The sequence below is a fragment of the Orussus abietinus genome, unplaced genomic scaffold, assembly GCF_000612105.2.
Source record: "Orussus abietinus isolate OABI.00-Male unplaced genomic scaffold, Oabi_2.0 scaffold19, whole genome shotgun sequence".
In the NCBI taxonomy this organism is placed as follows: Eukaryota; Metazoa; Arthropoda; class Insecta; order Hymenoptera; family Orussidae; genus Orussus; species Orussus abietinus.
This window is the reverse complement of record NW_019395981.1, coordinates 420,158-440,424: the sequence shown is the minus strand read 5'-3', so window position 1 is coordinate 440,424 and position 20,267 is coordinate 420,158. Positions and strand designations below refer to the sequence as shown.

General features: G+C 54.7%; 1 protein-coding gene across 1 annotated transcript in view; it reads right to left on the bottom strand.

Annotated features, from left to right (window-relative positions):
• Positions 1–18,959, bottom strand: part of LOC105699711 (furin-like protease 1) — a 95,883-nt gene extending 76,924 nt beyond the window's left edge. Inside the window, exon 1 of the mRNA XM_012424913.2 lies at positions 18,779–18,959. Within this exon, the coding sequence (XP_012280336.1) occupies positions 18,779–18,934 (156 nt within the window). The 5' untranslated portion in view covers positions 18,935–18,959. The remainder of the gene's footprint in view (positions 1–18,778) is intronic.
• Between the last annotated feature and the right edge of the window lie 1,308 nt (positions 18,960–20,267).

Here is a 20,267-nt window from a genome sequence, read left to right as displayed (position 1 = left end):
TTTCGGTTTAATCGAGCACCCCCTGGCCGAGGTACGGACGAGGTATGCACCGTAAGTTACCCCAAAGGGAGGAATTCTCATCCCGCGGGAGGACGTTGACTTCGAGGAAATTTTGCGTTTCCCGCTTTTTCCCCGTTCCCCCCGTCTCTCGGAGGACGTAGAGGAAGTGTTCGACCTCGTACGGAGGGAGAGAAAAAGTGAGAGAGAGAGTTCGTCGGCTTCTGGCGAATCTTTAACGCGCGACTCGACTCCGGGCCCTAACGATGCACTTTTGCGGTGCACTCTCCCCGGGGTTTCTCGACCCCTCCCCTCGCTCCCCCCTCCTTCCTAGCGCCCCTTTCAAATCGCACCTGAATACCAGGAGTGTGTGCGACAACGCGCGCCTCGATTCAGAGGCCTGCACGCACCGTATGCACCCCATGCACGCATCTGTATGCACCCGGGCTCCATCAGACCGAGCGACCCTTCGCCATCTATCTCAAGATTCATTCATGCCTCGGGAGAGGCACTCTCCCGGACATAACCGTCGATTAAAATCGCCTCGTGAGTCCTGGAGTCGACTTTTCCAGAGGGTGACCTCGGGCGCCATTTCAAATTCGGCTAATATTCGCAGAGGGTGCACCCTCGCGCAAGGGGCCAAAACCGAGGGCCTTGAAAATTCGAACTCTGGACGGAATTGTAATACTTTTGTGATAAATTGCATATTCTAATACCGTGGGTTGGTCTCCTAGTCTTCAAACTCGGCTTTAGAAGCTTCGTGGAAAATGGAGTTACGCGGTTTCGATATCATGCGAGATCATTTTCGAAGATTTACTCTCTTGTGGTTAAGTGTAAGAGGATTGTAAACGAAAAAATGATCATCGACAAAATTACCATCGGCGCGGTCAGTTTCCCCCCTCCCGCGAATTTGAGGAAATCGAGCCTCGGTGAGATTGTAGAAATTGTAGAAATTGTCGACACGGCCACTCGTCCTGACTTCGCGTCACGGAGTGCAATCGGGATCGCGGCCGCCATTTTGAAAGAAACGCTTTCCCTTGAAGGTTCCGCGGTGCCTTCCGACAATAGGACGTAACGACTGCTTTTTGTCTCGAAATTCCCGCTCAGTCCGCGCGGCGTGTATCGCGGCTTCGTTGCGGCCCTCCCGCAGAAATATGCATTCAAACAAACGCACCGCTCCAGGAGTAGAGGAGAACCGGGCACGAGGGCGCGGGAGATGAAAAAGAACTCGCACGGCTGAGTGCGAGGCGAGAAAGAGGTGAGCTGTAAACAGGGGAGACAAAACGCCGCTGTAAAGTCCCGGCGAGGAGATGACGCAATGCCAGGAGTTAAAAGATATAATATCAGGAAAAGAAGCGGAAGGAGGGGAAACAAAAAAAAAACAGGAAATAGGTAGAACCGTCGAAGAGCGGCGGACGCTTGGGAGCCGCCATCTTGATTCCTCATGTCTTCGGCGTCGGGTGGGACGATATTCGCCGAGGGACCCGTGAGAGTGGTGCAAATATTTTTATACCGTATTTGTTCCCTGAATAAATGTCCGCCCACCGTGAAGGGTGCAACACGCGAAGGGTTTAATCCGAGGAACATATACGGGTACGTGGATGGGCACACATGGGTGGCCGATTTGCGGAACGAGCACCCGGTTGCCCAGGTAATATCGCTCGTTTGACATCGAATCTCGCCGTTTCGCATTTCCCTATCGACCCTTTTCGAATTCATTAGGGCGGACCGCGGATTTCCAATGATGCTCGATGTCATAGGGTGGGCAAAAAGAGTCGCGAGCCGCCAAGAATCCATCGCGTCCCGATATGAGATATCTTACCACTGATTACTTTCTGTCAGGATTATTTATTCCACGTACTCGGCGGAAAGTTTCCTGACCCGGGGTGAACAGTACAGGTAGGAGGATAAGTTCGATGGGGAAAGTTCGAGTGGTTTTGGCATCAAGTGGTAATTTCCGAGCAAGCGGATATAATCGCGAGGGGCCCACTCGTGATTATCCGCAACGCTCGCGACTCGTTCGTTAAACGTCGGATTACAGGGTGACCGTAATCAGGAATCGCGACGCGGAAACTTCGGCTCTTTATCCCTCGGGACTCGTGGGGATGAAAGGGGGCGAAAGGGGTATTTCGCGGTAGGACGTGCCCAGCGGAATCGAGGGCCGCGGTTTGTTTGGGATTAAATCAGGAGTTTTCGCCGCGATTTTCCCAAAAGCACGGGGGGAGTTCTCGATTACTCGGGTGCAGATCCGTCATCATATGGGGCGACGGGGTCGGCGCGTTGGGGGCGGACCGCCTCCCCTTCCGGAATCCATAATTCGCGATATTATTTCCCAACTACCCGAGGCGTCGCCCCCAGGAGGAGGAAAATGTTGCCCGGGTCGGGGAAAAATTGTATAACGGATCGCCGTTGAGAAATTGTCGGGAAATGTGGGCAGAGAAGAGAGAGTCTCCCGTTCATCTCCCCGAACAGGCAGCGCACGTTCACCTTCCCACCCCCGAAGTGTCGGCACGTTCGCGCACCCCTGAGGGATACGAGCAAGAGTTGGTCCAAAATTGGGCGTGTTCGTCGAGATGCCCCGAGACCGACTAAACGAAGCTTAGCCGGCTTAGAAAGGGGAGATCGGATTATTGAAAAGCGGATATGATAATTTATCGGGGTTGGCACCCACGCCACCTCCCTGGATGGGGGGAGAGACCGAAAAGGGGTCAGCGCGCTAATTCCACCCCCGATGCGTGTGCCCCGCCAAATCCGAGCTTATTCGGGATTAAATCTCAAGTTCGGCCGCGACTTTCCGAGGAGCATTAAATTCTCGATTACGGGGATGCCGCGTTGTCATTTAAATGAAGACCGAGGGCCGTAAAGGGGGTGGGACTCCCGGTCTCAACTCGGATGGCAGGAACAATGCAGCCATGCACATTCACGAGCCGGGAACACGGCGGAGCTCGGCTCCCGGATCGGCGGAGTAGAAATTAAATCGGATGAGGCGGCTATTTCGCGTCCGTTATTGCTGAATCGTCAGACTCCCTCGTCGGTACATCCACTTCGCGTTGCGATTTTCCCCGACGTCGGAAGGACGTGCCCGTCCTCCGGGGGCGGGAATCCCCTCGACTTCCGAGGCTACTTCTCCTTCCGCGAGGGGGTTAAAAATGGAGTTCAGAGTTCAGCTCCGCTTATTCCGGCGCCAAGGCACTTTAACGATTTTCGGCGATCGTCTGAACATCGTATTAGCGGTTGAAATTTTTTCCCCTTTTTTATTCTCGATACAGATATGTCGTCGCACGTCCGAACCACTCGTCTACGGTTTCCGAGCCAAGATGCGCATCTCCGTCTTGATCCTCTCTTGCCCTCGAGCTAGCCTTGCATCCTAAAACGTTAACCAGGTCTGCACGAATTATACATCAGCCGCTTATATCCTCGGGAGCACCAAATATCTAATGGCTTCCTGGCGTTGCGTTAGAAATTGCTCCCATCTCGAGGCGCATATTAAATGCCCGAAGGGGGGGTAATCGGGGATCTTAACCATCGGCGGGGATACGAGTCGGGGCCGCGATTTCAAGCGTGCGGTTTATTAGAAAGCACCGAGTGTCCCGTTGCAAAGACCTCGTTATATAAGGTTATCCGATCCGGTGAACTTGGGTCCGCCGTGGCGTTCACGGCGAGCGGTAACAACTCGGCTCCGAGCCGATTCCATTTCGCAGCTAGAACGAGAGTCGGCCCCCGGCGAGGATTTCGCCCGTTTATTCCTCCACCGAGATCTGCGCCGGTTAATCGGAAGAGGAGGGGATGGGGGATGAAATTGACCGTGAATTTCTGGGAGATACACGCGCGCATCCTCCTCCAGGAAGAGTATATTTCGCCGAGCGCTCTGCGGATCCTCGACCCCGGGTGTTCCTTTGCTTCTTCTCGAGGGACTTCGTTTCTTCCTGCATCCCGTAACCACCCCTGGAAAAGGGGGAAAAAACCCAATTCAAGGCGCAGCCATCGAGGGTCGATTTTCCTCGGATGGGAGAATCGAAGAGGCGGAGCGCATTTTATTCGGCATCGGTCTTCTTCCCGGTCTCGATTAATTACTCGGCGTTTCGTTTAATCGCGCGTTATGCCGAGGATGAAAAGGGAGAATCCAGGATCGATCGGCCGGTGGAGGGAGAAAAATCCGATTTTCCCTGCCCAACCCCTCTGGAAGTCCGCGTTTCCCTGGCGTCTAGGCGCGACGTTAATGGGCTCCGATGTCACTCTGCGCGGACTGGCAGAGAATCTGGTCGCATGAAAAGGCGTCTCTCTTTAAACCGCGTTTACGGCATCCCAACGACGTGCCGTATGCAAATTTAACGCGACATTCGTTCCAGAAGGGCGCGCCTCCGGTCCGAGGCGCGACTAGACGGCCGTTTTTTATGTCGAGGCAGTCATGCTCGGACGTCTCTCTTTTACGTCCTCGTATCGCGCGTTATTATTCCTCGCCAAACAGACGCGAAAGGAGAGTCCTCGATGCCGGGAAAATGTCTCCACACCCGGCGAGGACCCTCCAAATCGATCGGCGACAATTGTCGCCCCCTCGACCGCGTCTCGAGCAGAGTGCGACTCGAGGAAGCTCGTCGCCTCGACTGTCCCCCGATTAGCTCGATTTTTATCTATCCCTATGATGCTCATCATCCCGTATAATTCTTGCTTCGTATGAGGAAATTATCTCGGTTTAGAGTTTATCAGAATTTATCAGAATTTATTAGAATTTATTTTACAAATTTCAGCTTAACGGCGATTCCTCGGTCCAACTCTTTTCTATCCCTCCTGCGACTTTAACGTCACGTGTCGCAATTTCCTCGGTTGGGAATACTTCTTTTTAGAAATCTAGGGACGTCCAGTCTTTGTCCTGTTGCTTCCTGGGCAGGTTACGTGGCCGCGATTACGGGCACTTAGATTCCGGCCACGCGTGCACGCGTTATTACGGGAGTTACGCGTCGCCACCTGGCGCGAGCGACTCTCGACGGACCTCTCTCTCGTTCGCCCGCGCGGCCGCCTCGCTCGGTCTCCCTCGCTCTCGTTGGCCCCGTGAGCGCCCGGAGGCCGTTCCCTCTCCGCGTCTCGACGCGACCCGCGGCCCTTCGTCGTTTATAAATAAGTCAAATCGGGCTCCGGCTTCTGGGCCGAGCTCGGTTCCCTCGTTCGCATCAAACTGGGCCACGGTCTCGCTACTCTGTAAACCGAACCGTCGAAAAGCGGCTCTTATCAATCCTGCCGCGCCAACAGCCCGCGGGGGCGAGATTTCATGCGGAATCGGACCTCGCTCGTTTTTAAAACGAACGCGCGAAAGCGTCGCCCGAAACCGCGGATCCGGCGGGACCGCTCTCGCGGAATCGCGCGACATCCCGGAAAATGATAAACGCGGATTTATTCCCCGCGCTGCGATCGATCGGCTCCGTCGAGGTTAATCGGGCCGAAATTGATAGATTGTCGCGCCGCGGGAAAATCGATCCGGCGCGATTAAAGCACGCGTTATGACCCAATTACGTCTTATCCGTGCATTATGCAACGATTTATACCACCGGCTGAAATCTCGCGATAAAGGACCCGGGCGATCGCCGCACGCAAGCGCGCTCGTAAATCTCTCCCTGATGGACATTCTTCCCAGCAATCCAACCCACGTCGATAAAGCCGAATAAGTAATTGGCTCGTAAATTTCGATTTTTCGAAATATCGAGACCACCTAGAAACACGACTTCCAGGAAACGCGGTGCGTCCGGACATTCGGCGCCTCTCCGGAAGTCGGAGGGATCATTCGGCCCTGAGATCGAGGCAGAATATTCCGAGTAATAATTAGCACTTAACCAGTTAACTGCATTCGAGGTGCGTACCCGTCGGTAACCCGTAACGTTACAGTAAATTCCACGGTTAGGAGGTTAAACTCGAGTTTTGCAGAAATCGGAGCACCTTGGAACGCGATTTCCAGGAAATGGAGCGCCCCGAGTCTCAGCCTCCCTTCGAGAGCCCAGCTTCCGCTGCACCTGAGAGATCGGGGTGAGATTCTCCTAGGAATGGTCCCCGCCCATAACCCGCAACCCCAACCAGCGTTAATCACTCCGGAACATTAATCGAGACCGCTCTGTCGGGCAGCGATAAAAACTTTAGCCCGGCAGGGGAAAAAAAAGAAAATAAAAAAAAAAATAAAAAACTAGGTCCGCGAGATCCGGGAGGAACGAGTTCCGCGCGATAAATCCTAAGAATTGGATTTCAATTAATTGTGCTTTTTACGGCGCCGTCCCGGCGACGCGATGCCCCGTTATTCCAATATGATCACGCGGAGCGTCGCCGAGTCGAGGAGAAGTCTCTCGACGAGGGCACGGGGAGCTTTTATTGGTCTTGACACGCGTTTTACCGTCGTCGGCTGAAAGGCCGCGCACGCCTTTCGAGTTCCGTCTCGATGTCCTCGCTCGTTGGCCCCTGAATTGCCACTTATGGGCCTTCGGCCACGATCGGCGCCGACCGTTAACAGGACCGACTCTTAGCACCGCGACCTCGCCCTCACCCCGGAAGATGATACAGGAAATTACCCAGGCGAAGGTCTACGTCGAGTTAACGTGAAATGTACGTAAACCCAAGGAGGCGAAACCGCCATTTCCGCCATCTTTCCGTGCCCGCGTCTTTCCTTACGCGTAGATCGTTTTCCCGAGTACCCCCCGCGCCGATTTATTTTCGTCCGATCGGGAAAATTGTATTCCCGGAAAACTGATCGCCTCGTTTCGCCAGGCAGACTCGCGATCGCGCGAGGTCGCGTTTCCCTCCCCTGCGCGCGCATAACTCCGAGCGGGCCCCATCGGAGGGAGAAATGGACTGTCTTGCGAGAGATGTCCACATCGATCGCGGCTAACTTTTGCCGATAATTTACGAGCATCGCGACAACGAGGTCCCGTCTCCCCCTTTACGACCCGCGCCATTGGATAGGCGTAAAACCTGCTCACGAGTCACTTTTTTTCCCCCATAATCGCGCATTCAGACACCCTCGTGGGATCGTTCCTTTCCTATGACCTCCTGGCAGACGGGGCTGGATGTTATAACAAAGGAAGGAGGGGAGGAAAAAAAAATAAATTAATAAATAAAAACCTTCCTAACTGCCCGCGCCTCGTTTACATCCGAGCGCGTTAACGACCCTCCGTGGTTTCCCGATCACGCCCCGTACACGGGGAACGTCGTTACCGCTTATTATTTCTCGACACGCGTTTCCCGGTTTCCCTCCTCGATTTCGGGCTGAAGGATGTGTACCGAGGGACTCCTTCCCCCGGCCCCAATTTCCTGATTCTATATAACGAGCCTAAATAATGGCCGGCTAATGATTCGCGCTCCTCGGCGAGGTCGAGAGAGAGGAAGACCGGGCATCGGGGTGTTAAGTCCTCGGCTTAAAAAAGCACACCCCCTCGGGCTTTAAAGTGGCTTTGATCTAATATTTGCGGTCCTTCCGCGCGTTCTTTGGGCCCCCAAAGGATGGTCATTACCTCGATGCTTGCACATAGTTTCCACCATTGCGGTTAGCTGGCCTACTTCGTTAATTGCGGCTTCCATGCCGGTGCGCGCCGTTCCGTTCATACCCCGGAATTCAAGTTCAATGCTGGCGTCGTTCGTTCCCCCGTGACTCGTCTACAATATAAAAGAGTCCCTCTTTAAACCCCAAGAATACCGAAAATTCGGAAAGAGGGGAAAAAAAAAAAAAGAGCCGACAAGGTCCGCGTAAATTGCCTCTTCGCGACGCCTTCCGAGGGAAAAATGCCCTCCTCGAGGATCATCCTTGGGAATCGTCCCATCCTCGCATGTGGCCTCCTTACTCCCGAGTATTTCACGGGATTTTGTTCCTCCTTCTCTTAATCTCCGTACCGTGGGATCTCCGGCTCTTAAAAGTGTCGCCCCCCGCCCCGAACTTTCGTGGGAATTTATTTCCGTCCCGAAAACGCATGCGCGAACCGCGACCGCGAGGCTCCCGTTCCGTTACTGCGGCACAATCGAACTTTCCGTCAGCGAAACTTGTCTCCTGGGGTGGAGGGAAAACGTTAAGGCGCTTTCCCCGCTTAACGCGGACCCGCGATTCGCCGCCACGCGCCTTAAGTCGAGTGAAAAGTTAACCAGGCAAATCTGGACTTAACGGCGAAGTTGTTCCCCCTCGAGCGGACAGGAAGGACGCGAGGAATTATACGCGCCAGGACTCAGCCTCGAGGATCTTGTCAAGATACGCGGGCTAACTTCGACCTCGCGATAAGGGCAAATGAGGTGCCACCTGAAACGCGACGGGAAGAACGTTAAAGATTTCCGAGCCCGAGGTGGCTTCGGCGTCATCGAATAAAAAAAAAAAAAAAGAAATAAAATCGAGATAAACTCGAGGCGAGCATTCCATCGAACCACCGGATGTCATCAGCTGTGCACACGCAAAGAGTCACGCCGATAACCGGGTATCGATATCCATCGTCCTTATCAGAGACGCTTTCAACGAGATCCGGGGCGTTTATTTTTTGGGGACGTTATCGGTGACCGTGCAAGGACGACCGTATATACCGTGCTTTACGATTTCCTCTTATTTTCTTTCGGTACGCATTTTATCAATTCCTCCGTAAGTAAATATTAAATATGCTCGTGTACCATTTTACCTGAACTTTGCGTTTATAAACTTTGACGTCGGGGTCGGTGCCGTGCGGCGAGGCTGATAGCGAATAGAGAGAAAAAGAGGAGGGGAGGGCCTGAAAAAGAGACGGCCTCCGTAAAGTATTAACAAAGTACGCCCTAGACCCGGCATTCTTCTTGCGCGTGCGTGCGCCGTAAAGCAAAAATCCCATCATAATGAGGTACTCAAGAAAGTTTCCTACTTCCAGGGCCCGGCGCGGTACGAGCCCGCGGTAATGGTCCTTTTTCATCTGTCGAAAACGTCGCTCCCGGTGAAAACCGAGCCCCCTAAGCCACCCCCGTGTCCCGAGAGCTCGAGTCCAATTAAATCCAATAAATACAACTTTTCGAGCAAAGTCGCCGCCCTCCCCCCCTCCACTGGGGGGTGCTCGACACGCCGGAAACTTAAAGCTCAAATTAAACGTCGAGCGCCTTTGCATAGGACGTGGCTCTTCCACTCGTGGAAAGCTCTTCATCGTCGGATTTCTATGTACTCGAGGGCCGATGCCACGGCGACGGCGCCTGCTTAACCCCCCCTCCCCGCAAAGATTCCCCGTGATTAAAAATACTTAAACGCCATCCGGCGAGGTCGCAAATTATACTCGCGAGGAGAAGAAAAAAGACGAGGGAGGGAAGGAAAAGGAAAAAGAGGAAATAAGGGAAGAAAGATGAAAAACGAGAAACCGACTGCAAAGCCCGGCGCACTCGTTCCCCGGGCGAAGCACTCGCGACTCTCCTCGACTTTGAACTTACACGCTTAGTTAAAAAGGGCGGCTCGCGGGTTAACTTTTTGCCCTCCCCCAGACGAGGCTCGCCCTCGCGTCATCGAGAAAACGGAGAAAAGAGGAAACGGGCGCGAGATGGTTGGCGCTAAACGTCGGCGGGTCTCGAGACGGCGGCGAAGAGGTCGGCGACGACCTCGCGGAAAAACGGCCGAGATCGGATAATCGATCGCATCACCGGCGAGGTCGAGAAATTAATCCGACTCGGGGACATTCGGCGTCTCCGGGCGTTGTCGAGCTTCCCTCTTGGCCAGGACGAGGAACGCGATGCCGGGGAGAGGAGGCCAGGTTATCGCGATGGAAACGTCGTCGCAAGATCAAAGAACTCCGTAACGGCGTTACGGAGGGTCCGTGGCGAGGCGACCGTGATTAAGGGGGGGAGGAGAGAAAAGGAAAAGGACGAGCCGCACGGAACGGGGCAAACCAGTCCCTCCGAATTCCTACGAGTCGATCAGTGACTCACGGGGGCGGCCGGAAAAATATGCGGCGTGACCGGCGCGATCGGTCCAGAGGGGCGACACCCTGGGGTCGGGACAAAGAGAGGAAGAAGAATCGCCCGCGCCCGGACCGGCGCACCTGTGCGCAGAAAATCAGACCTCGGGGATCGCGCCAAATTCCCTTGTCGAGGCCGACAAGGTCGATCGCCGACGAGGTGCGATTACGCAACGTCGAGGTGGCGTCGCGATTGCCGATCGATTTATCGGCCCGCGCCCGGGGCTCGGTTGCTCGTCCTTCCCATCCCGTCCCTTAAATTCTCCCATCTCGATTTCCGAGATTTTTCGAATTTTTCGGTGATCATCCGAAATTTCGGAGTGTTCTCGATTTTCACGGTTCTCGCGCCCTGCGAGCGGTAACTGGCGGCAAATGACGCGTCGCCGATGAAAGGGAACTCCCCGGGTCCCGTTGAATGCCACTGAGTGCCACGGTGCCGGCTTTGTGCGGACTCTCTTTCACCGGGGATCACAAAGCATCCCGGGGGAGATGCGGATACGCGACTGCGAGGACGAGGCGAGTCTCCTACCCGGAGACAAAAATCTCGCGCGCGGACGGCGAGCCCGCTCGTTGCCCTTAATACCTCGTCGCCGGGGGTCTTTGAGAGGAGGCGCGCACCCCCCACGGTGCCGGGCCCTTTTGAAGGGTATCAATTCCCGCCCGGATCCGCTCCCGGATGTGCATCTTTGTGCGCGGAGGCGCCTCCTCTAAATTCCTCCCCCCTCGCGCGGGCGCGCCCCCGGGACGCGCTTTGAGGCGCCGCTTAAAAACTGGCGGACGCGCCTTCGCTAGCTCCGTCTCTTCCCGCGGTACTTTCCGGGGCATCTTCCGGAGCATCGAGAGAGCTCCTTCCGCGCGCGTCCCGCAGGCTTTCCGCGAAGAGGAACCTCGTCGGCGACGTGCCGCGTACCTTGCCCGCGAGAGCGGAGGATAAAAGGGGAAAGGAACGTAGCGATTCGATTTATATCCGTGGAATCGACGGGACGGAACGATTATTCGGATAAACCCTAACGCTGTCGGGCAAGATTGCGGACTCGCCGGGAAACCGAGTATAAAGGAACGAGAAAGGAGAGACGTCCGCCACGGGAGTCTCGTTGTCAAAGTGACGGACGCGGCTCCGAGGGCCCCGCTGATGCCTTCCCTCGGTATCTTCCGGGGGATCTTCTGGAATATCGAGAGCGTCCTCGGAGCGCGTCCCGTTGTCTGTCCCCGGAGAGGAACCGCGCCGCATTTCCTGCCCGTGAGAACGGGAAAAGGGGGAAAAAAAATGTCGCGATCCAATCGACCCCCCCATCTCTCTCTCTTGGCATCGACGGGGTGGAACAATTACTCCGATAAGTCGAATATTGCCACGCCCTCGAGTTTCCGAGCGAAAGGGAGTGCAGGATCGAAGGGAGAGCTTCAGGTAAACTATCGCGAAACTAAAGGGAGAGGGAGAAGGAAGTAGCGAGAAGGAAGGAGGAAGACGGTCAGGGATAGCCGACCGACGGCCCGAGTGAAATCCTCCCGCTCGAGCTCCGTTTCTTGCTCATCCGGTAATCCGACGGCCTTAAGGAACGAACCGGCGGGCGCGGCTGTGTTTACACGTACACGCGCTCACCGACACGTACGCATTTATTTATATACCTGCCGGTAACTTTCTAACAAAGCGTCCCGAAACTACGCCCAGGACGTATACCTTCTCTCAGGAAGGGCCAGGGCAGGAGAATTCCGAGCGGTCCAGCCGGTCGTTCTCTCTCTTTCCGCCCTTATCATCGGACCTCTATCGATCCTTGTATCGCGCTCGAGGTGCCGAACCTCTGCCCTCTTCCCCTCGGAGGCCTACCCTCGGGTAAAGACATACGATTCCGACTTTTAGGAGCGATTCCGGGAATCGCTCCCCGATCACGCCTCGACACGGCGATCGATCCCTCGGGACGGAATCCGGAGCCTCCTCCCGAGCGGAATTATCCCGTCTCCATTGTACGCGACAAAAGTCGTCCAATAAATACAGAAGCGACAGTGCCATTCCGAGATCTCCCTCCTTTGCCCAAAACAGGGGTACGGGCAAGTACGAGCCACAAGAAAAAAGGAAAAAAAGAAAAACGCTCATCCGAAAGCGATCCCGCAATTGTTTGAGGCATTACCGCGTCGCGCGTTAATTAGTAGCGCGCATATGCGGTCGTCGGATTATTCTTTTAAATGCATAATCTCGGTCTCCTGTTCCCCATTTAACCCCCCCCCCCCGTGTACCGCTTAACCCTCCCCCGCAGTCGTTCCACGACCTCCACCCCGAGCATGCGGAGAGCGACCTAAGATTTTCCGATTTCCTCCGCTTTTCATCCTTCTCGGAGATATACCCGCGGAATTGGACTCGTAAGGTGTTATGAAAGTGTCATCTATATATACAAGGAAAAATGTTTATAAAACTTTCCTCCAAACTGGGCGCACCGAATAATTTGAAACTTTAACACGTGATTATGGAGGATCTAACGAAGGTCTTGAAATTTCATTTTTCATCGAAAAGAAAAAAAATATTGTATCTATCCCGGACAAGAACAAAAAGAAAGACATTTTCATCTCGAGAAATGAAATTTCGTAAGTTTCAAGACCTTGGTTGGAACCTCCATGAACACGTGTTAATGTATGAAATTATTCGTCGCCCCCAGTTTGTAGAAAAGTTCTGCGAATATTTTCAGATTTTAATATACACAGAAAGACCCTTTCATATCACCTTAAGGCCGCAACGCACGACCCCGGTTTTGCGGCGGCGTCGTTCCATTTTTCCTCCCCTTCTCTGTTCTTTTTTTTCCCCCGTCTTCTTTATATTCATTTTCGTTCCCCCAAACAAGCCCGCGGGTAGAAATTGCCTCTCTTAGCCGCGGCCGACTTTATCAGCGGGCGATTTTATTAAATCTCCTTTCATTCCCCTCAAAGGGGTCCCGAGTCGTCCTAAATTCCTCCCCCGTCCATGACTTTGTCGAAAACCGCCCCCTTGCGTGCAGATCTCTGTGCGGCCATCGAATCGCGGCCTTTCAGATAAAATTCGCCCCTTTGATGCGAAAACTCCGCAACCCACCAAACAGTCCATTTTATCAGACGCGGCCCGACCGGCGGTCTTTCAAAGCGAAGACACGCGACCCTGATACTCCGTCAGCGATCCTCCTTTCATTTTCGTCAAAGGTACCCCCCAGGGGGTGGTTTTCGTAGAGGGGGGAGGAAACGGTAGAGGAGAGAGGGCCAAGATCCTTGGATTCCCCCGGGCGTACCCGCGCGCCGTCCTTCGGAGGGAAATTGGCTTTCCAAGGCGGAGCCACCGACCCTGACCCCGAATTTTACCCCTTTCCCGCTTTTCCCCGCTCGATCTCGTTTTCTAATTCAGGAGGCGATCTTTTCCCCCGTCGTCGACGCCGAGGGAGCTCGGAAAGCGGCGGCTCTTTCTTTTTTTCTCCTTCGGGAAAGCGAGCGGCGATTACGCGAAAAAGGAGGAGAGACCCAAGGGGGTTAGAGAAATAAAGAGAGAGACAGAGAGAGGGGGAGGCCAATCTTTCGAAAGCCCCTCGGCCGGTCTCTTTCAGCCTTCCGCCGGCAATCTAGGCATTAAGGGCACAGTCACGCCTAGCTTTTATCATCAGGCGAAACAGGTGACAAAGGACGGACATCGCGAGGGAGTATGACGGGGGGAGGGTCGAGTAATCGCGGAAGTACCTGAGAAATCTCTCTCGGGGACCTGCCCGACGTCCCCGGGGAGTCGGGATAGGGGTAGCCCTGCAAGCTGCGAGATAGGGAGTCGAGCAAACATTTACAGGATAGGGGGTTTCCTCGAGGATGGACGATTGTCGCCGGTGAGCGTATGCACTTCGATGCGTTTCACGGGGATGTAAGCACCGGAGAGCGATACGCCGGGAAGGAGAGGGTGGTACTTCCTGTAATCGCAATTACACGTCGCTCGCTCGGTCAACTACGGGACGGATCCTGCCGACGCACGTGGAGTTCCACGGGGAGCTCCGCGTCGAGCTGCGAGTCAAGTTGCAAAATGCAAAATCAAGTTGCAGGTAAACCCGCGAGTAAAAAGACAGGGACGTTAAACGGTCGATTCGAGTGCTCGAAGTCGCCGCAGTCGATCATAAAGCCAGAAAAGTGGAACGGACGATACGCGAACTTGGCAGCGGCGTTTGAGCCCCTTTGCGTGCGAAATGCCACCCGAAGAAAGGGCGTGGTCCGTCTCTCCGGTAAGCAGGTGCATTTTATCGGTGCGGGGGAGGAAATGGAAGAGCCAGAGGAGGAAGAAGTGCGCAGAGGGGGGGTAATATTACGAAAGCCCCTGGCTCTTTCAGCTCTCCACCGGCAATCCGGGTATTAAGAGCGCAGTCACGCCTGGCTTTCTTTTTCCTCCTCTTTTTCCGCTCCTCCTTCGCTCTTTTTATCATCGAGCGAAACAGGTGACAAAAGGGGGACACTTCGTAGCGAGGCGCCGAGTGGTCGTGGGTGTACCTGCGAAAAATCCCCGGAAAACAATGCTCGAAACGTGTCCCCGGCGTTTGCGCTCCCCTCCTTTTTTTCCCTCCCTCTCGTTTCCCGTCCTCCCTTTTCCTCCTCGGGGACGGATAATTTTCATCGACGACCGGAGACGAACTTCTCGTCCAGCGATGATCCCCCAAAAATCGGGACAATCGTCCTCGATGTCACTTTCTCTTGAGAAGAGTTCCCTTTCTCGTTTCGTCTTCCTCGCACCTGTTTTCTCGCGACGCGTGAACGATTATCTTTATAGGATTTTTTTTTATCCGTATAAAAACGCGCCATCTCCTCGCGTTTCTTTCCCTCTCTTAGCCTCGACCCGGATTCCTCCGAATTCCTTCGTATTCCTGTAAAACGTGGACAAACATCTTTCCGGGATCTCTCATCTGGGACGAGAGGAAAGGAGGGTGTCACCTCCGGAAACACTTGCCGACGAGGTTGCACCCCCCGACAGGTGCGTTTCATCGACGTCGAGGGGTGGCAATCTCGCGAGAGCCCCCTCTCTTTTCACGGGATCCCACCCGGAGATCTAGACATCGCCGGCGCAGTCACGCCCGGCTCTTATCGTCTTATCATCGGATGAAACAGGTGACAATAATCGCCCCGTCGAGGGATTTCCGTGTGATTGCAGCAGAAGCACCTGCAAGGTGTCCCACCTGCCGTAGCGAGGAACAGGTGTAATTCGCCCTCCCTTCGCAAACATACCCCCCTCAAACCCTTCTCCTCCTGATAAAACATTAACATTTTATTAACATAATCTCGTGATTTTATAATCCGCGTTTCACCCTGCGGAAAAGTTCCAGCCGGGTCTCCAGAATTTTCCGTTTTCCTAATTTCCCTCCCTTGTTCAAACAAGGGTATCAATTTTCTGCCGCGGAGTAGAGCAAAGAACGAGATAGGCTCCTCCTCGCGATGGAAGTCAACTCGACGTGTATTTCTTCGATTATGGTCGCACACTTCACGTGTTTTTCGATTACCGATCTCCCCGTACTCCTCGTGGAGGGAACTGATAGGTACACGTCCCAGGTCGAAGGGGCTCTTCTCTGGAAACGGAAACGGTGGACTAATGCCTACATGTGTATCGTACGTACGTTCATTCGATTGCTCGTATAAATGTTTCGGCCGAGTAGGATCGTTATCGTTCGAACTGATTGCAGCGCCGGCGTACGAATAATTCACTCGAGCACTGAATATTTATTTACCCAGCATCCTCGGGCCAGGTGAAATCGATCGCGGTACCCTTTTTTTTTTCCCCCCTTTTGTTCGCCGCGTACCGCGGGTGTATGCAAATGTAATTCGAGCGCCCCCTCTTCTATCGCGATAAAAAGTGAAACCAGGAAAGCAGGGGCTAAATCAAACCCCGCTCAGCGAGGAACAAGCAACGGACATTATTTAAGGCAGTCTCGATATCGGCGTTATCCACCTCTGGAATCTCCACGACGCCTTGTTACGCCTCGATAAAACGAAAACGAGCGAATTAACGTTCCGTTAGGCTGCATTAAGAGTCGATCCTCGTTCAAATAACCCGGGGGAAAAAAAAAGAAAAAAGAAGTGGAGAAAACACGGATTTTTGGAAAATCCATTCGGTCCGTTTCTCATAAAACGAAGGGCACCAGTCGGGGACAAAAGGAGGTCCGAACTGATTCGACGTGAGAATATAAAATCCCTCAAAACTCCGGGAAGAATGGAACTAGAGGCGCCCCCGGATCCCATCCTTTCCCGCTTCAACAAATCTTTAGTCTGATTTATTAAAGCCAGGGTGCGGGAACACCGGGAGAAATTTCTCTCCGAGAGGCGATAAGAAGAAGGAGGGCGGGAAAAAAACGGGGGAGAAAGAAGAACCGCGAGACGTCAGGCCTGAACTCTGAAAGTCGCCTCGGGAAAAGTCCACCTTTTTGGCGAGACCGACCGACGACGAATCGCCTAACCACCATCCCTAGGTTTTTAAAGTCCCTAGTGACGCCCTAGTTCCTTGAATTTCGCGCCTTTATAGGTACCGCTCATGACTTTCGTGGTCCGAAACTGGAACAGTACTTTTTCCTAATTAATGATCGACAAGACCGTGAATTTGGATTACTCTCTGGTCGTGAAAAAAAAAAATATATATATATAAAAGATAGATAAGCGACTCGTAAGTCCAGTACGGGCTAACGCGGTCCTTTTTGCGGGGCTCGATTGCTCGGCGAGTTCCACTTTTCCTCGAATTTCTTGTCCCCCCTCACCCCAGGGGTATGCCTTAAAAAAATAACGACATATCTTGCATCATCCTAAAAGTATACGGTGCATGCACTTTCGCGTACCGAGATGCTGCCCCTCCCCCCCGACATTTGATGCTCTTACACGGTTTTATGCGGCCCGCGGTTTTACGATCTTCATGGATTCAGGGCCACGAAAGCGTGGCATACACGACCACGTAAACGTTCATGTCGGATCGCAGAAGGTGTTCCCGGAATGCCAATACGAAGTCGGCGTCCTCGGATCGAGCCACCGAGTTTTGCGAAAATTGGCGGGCCGCGACGTTTCCGCGATACACCCGGGAAGCGATAAGCGGCTGATAAGGGCCGCGAAAACGTAGAGATAAGCGATTGCGCAAACGCCAGCGAGCCGCGGGAAATAATTCGCGGTTCCTGGAGTTATGCGGAAATTACGCTCAGTAGAGCACGGGACGTGTCGAATACCTCCCACAGGCACGTAAGACCGACTTCGGAGGAAATACTCTCATTGTACATGGTGTAAGAATTTGCTAGACATTACAAAAGATAGAACTTGACAGAGGTGACGCGTCGCGATAATTCAGCTGTCAACGGACCGTCAATATTTAATAAAATCCACCCTCAATTGGTGAAGATAAAATTAATACACCCGAATAAAATCCCCGTAAAAACTGTTATAGAATTACCGTACTTTCTTTTACTTTTCTTTTTTTTTTTTGCAGTGCAGGAGGACTGACACCAGGAAACCGGTAAAGAAACGTGTACGAGGCGTGCCGAGTACTACAACTTTACATATATACGCATTAAAATACATCTTTTCCGCATTGAAGGCAATCTAACGATGACTCCTGTGTCCCGTTGTCCGATAAGCCACCGATACCAGTTGCGAAAACGCAACCGCGCGGACGGAATGACTCGCACGAGGAAGAGTGCTTATCTCTCGGGATTCACCGGCGACTTCAAACCGCGTTTCTTTTTTTTTTCCTCCCGAACCGCAATTTCGGTCTCCGGCATTTTTACAGCCGATTCCCGGTAATCGTCGGTCACGAGACCCTTCAAGATTGCACTTCTTGCACCGAGGAAAGAAGTACGTAACGTGCACGCGACCGCATCCGGCCTTCGCCTTTCCGCGCGGACAATTAGTAAGGGCCGATCGACGTGCAAAACGAGCGGAAGGACCGTCGGAAAGCGCCGAATCAAATTTTTCTTTTACCCCACGTGGGCAAAATTCCGCCGCAAAGCCGGAAATGCCTCTCGAGGTATTCGAACTCACAGTGTCAAAGGGTCGGAGAGAGACAGTCGCGAGGTTCCTCTCGAGGAGGGCGGATGACGCGTCGATGGCCGGCGGAAAATTCGCCAAAAATCGAGAGAGCTCTCCTCGCCTCGACGTCTCGTTTCCCCGCGTCCCGAAAGACCCCCGGACGCTCGGTGCTTGGTTTTCTTATTTCTCTCTTTTTCTGCGGGGTGTTCTAAATTTATCCGCAATCGCTCCGCACGCTTCGGCGAGATTGCATAACCCCCAAAACCCGGCGTGCTCGACTCGATCGTGCCCGACGCCGAGCATCCTCCATTCCTCGGAGATAGAGATGAGAAAAATCGGTCCAGGTCTCGCAAGACTTGGTTTTGGTCTATCAGATAGTGAAGCAAGACCTAGGTCATGTTCACCAGAACGGAGGGACAATTCTCGAATTTAGACGAATTTTTTTTTTTCGCATACGGATAGATGGACATGAAAAAAAGTCGCATAGTCCCGTCATTGGTTGACATTTGAAAATCCTACACGAAACTGAGAATTTCGCTCGCTAACGTTGACCGTATGAACTAGAGAATCGGATCCTTGCAGGAATACCTCTTGCAAACGTAACGGTAAGCATAACGGTATACACAACAGTAAGTAAAACAATAAAGCCCGGCCGATCGAAATCCCAGAAAATTCATCGTAGTGTCACCTTGACTGGGCAGTTCTCGCTGGTCACCGTTAAAATAGGTATCCGAGGAGGCCAATCTCCCCCTCGCCATGATCTTTCAGAAGACCATGACCGTCCGCGAGCAGGCCCCCTCGTCCCGAGGAATCCGTCCCCGAAAGGCCCGACTTCCTCGGGGCCACAATGGGACCGAGGTCCCGGGCTCCCCGTAACAACAACAGGAGGGGCTCACCTTGTCCAGGTACCTGAAGCCGTGATCCCTGGCGACCTGCATGGCGACCTGGGGGCCTCCCTCGATGTGGGCGGCCCACTGGTTGGTGTAGGCCCTGGCGGGGTCCTCCAGCGCGACGAGGGCCAGTATCAGGACGAAGGTCCACTTGGCGCACATGGTCGCACAGGTGTCTCCACCACCACCGTCACTGTCACCGTCACCCACGCGGGCACCTTTGCGACGGCCGGGAGACGACCGAGGGACCCGTCGTCCCCGAAGCCAGTGGCCCGCTTATCGCTCGACGCGAGGTAGGGATGGGCCGCCGGGAAGGTGGCGGGAAAGCCGACGCCCCCGCTTTCCGCGCGCCTCGGCGCACCCGGTAGACGGGCCCGAGGTGGGGGCGAGTCCGCCTTCTTCGGGTCCCGCTAGGACGAGGACCGGCGTCGGCGAGGCAGAAGACCTCCCTCGGCTGGTGCGCCGAAAGGACGCGGCTCGTCGCTAAGGACCGCGACCGGACTCGAGATGGTCGAGGACCCGGAAGTCGTCGCGACCCCGGGTCGAGATAGGCGAAAGAGGGCCCTCTAGGGTGGACGGGGGTCGGCCCGCCGACTTTGTCTCGATCTCTGGTCGAAGGTGTCGCAGGGACTTCGACGGTTGAGAAGGTAGAGAAGGCAGAGGAAGTATAGAGGCAACGAAGGTAAACTCCGGCGTGCCGGTCGGGCGACCGGAGAGGTCCGTCCCCCTGGAGCCCGAATCAGGCGAGTCGGCTCCCTCGGCCGAGAGGCGGAGTGGGGAGCAGAACCATCACTGGTCGCGCGGCTCCGACTTCGGCAACGGCCCCGGGACGGACGAGCGCTCCCGTGGACCCCGCGAGCCGACCAGCGTGGAACTGAATGGCTCGACGAAGCGCGTCACGCGACGCGTCAGCGACGGTGCCCGCCTAGAGTCGCCGGTGGGGGCCGGCCGGGGACGGATCGCGCCGGATGACGCGCGCGGGCTTTCCCGACCCGGCGGGTCGCGCGACGGACGCCGCGAGGAGATGCGACAGACCCGGGTCGTCCCCGTCGCGGCCGTCGTTCCACTCGGGAGCGGGCGGGAACGGCGCAGCGGTCCGCCTTCGCCGTCCGACTCTTGCCGGCAGCATAAAGTCCGTCGACCGTCGCCGGACACCCGGTAGAGCGGCACTCCCGTTACCTCGGGGACGTCGCGCCGGGTCGCGGGCACCCGGGAGCCAGGAGAGACCCGCGTCGAGACGCCGCCTCCGCGAAACCGGTCCGCGTTGGTCGAGACGTCTCCTCCGCCTCGGCCTCTGGCCGTGATCTTCGAGAAACGCGCCCAAGTTCTGCCCTCCGGAATCGCCGGATACGGAGACCGAGGCTCCGCGGTTGTTCGCTCTCCCTCTCCGTTTGTTCCAGGGCGGGACTTCGATCCAGGACCTCTCTCCCCGGCTCGTTTTCGGGGATTCTCACCGCGGTCGTTCCGTAGATCCGTCCTGGGCGACCATGAGCGC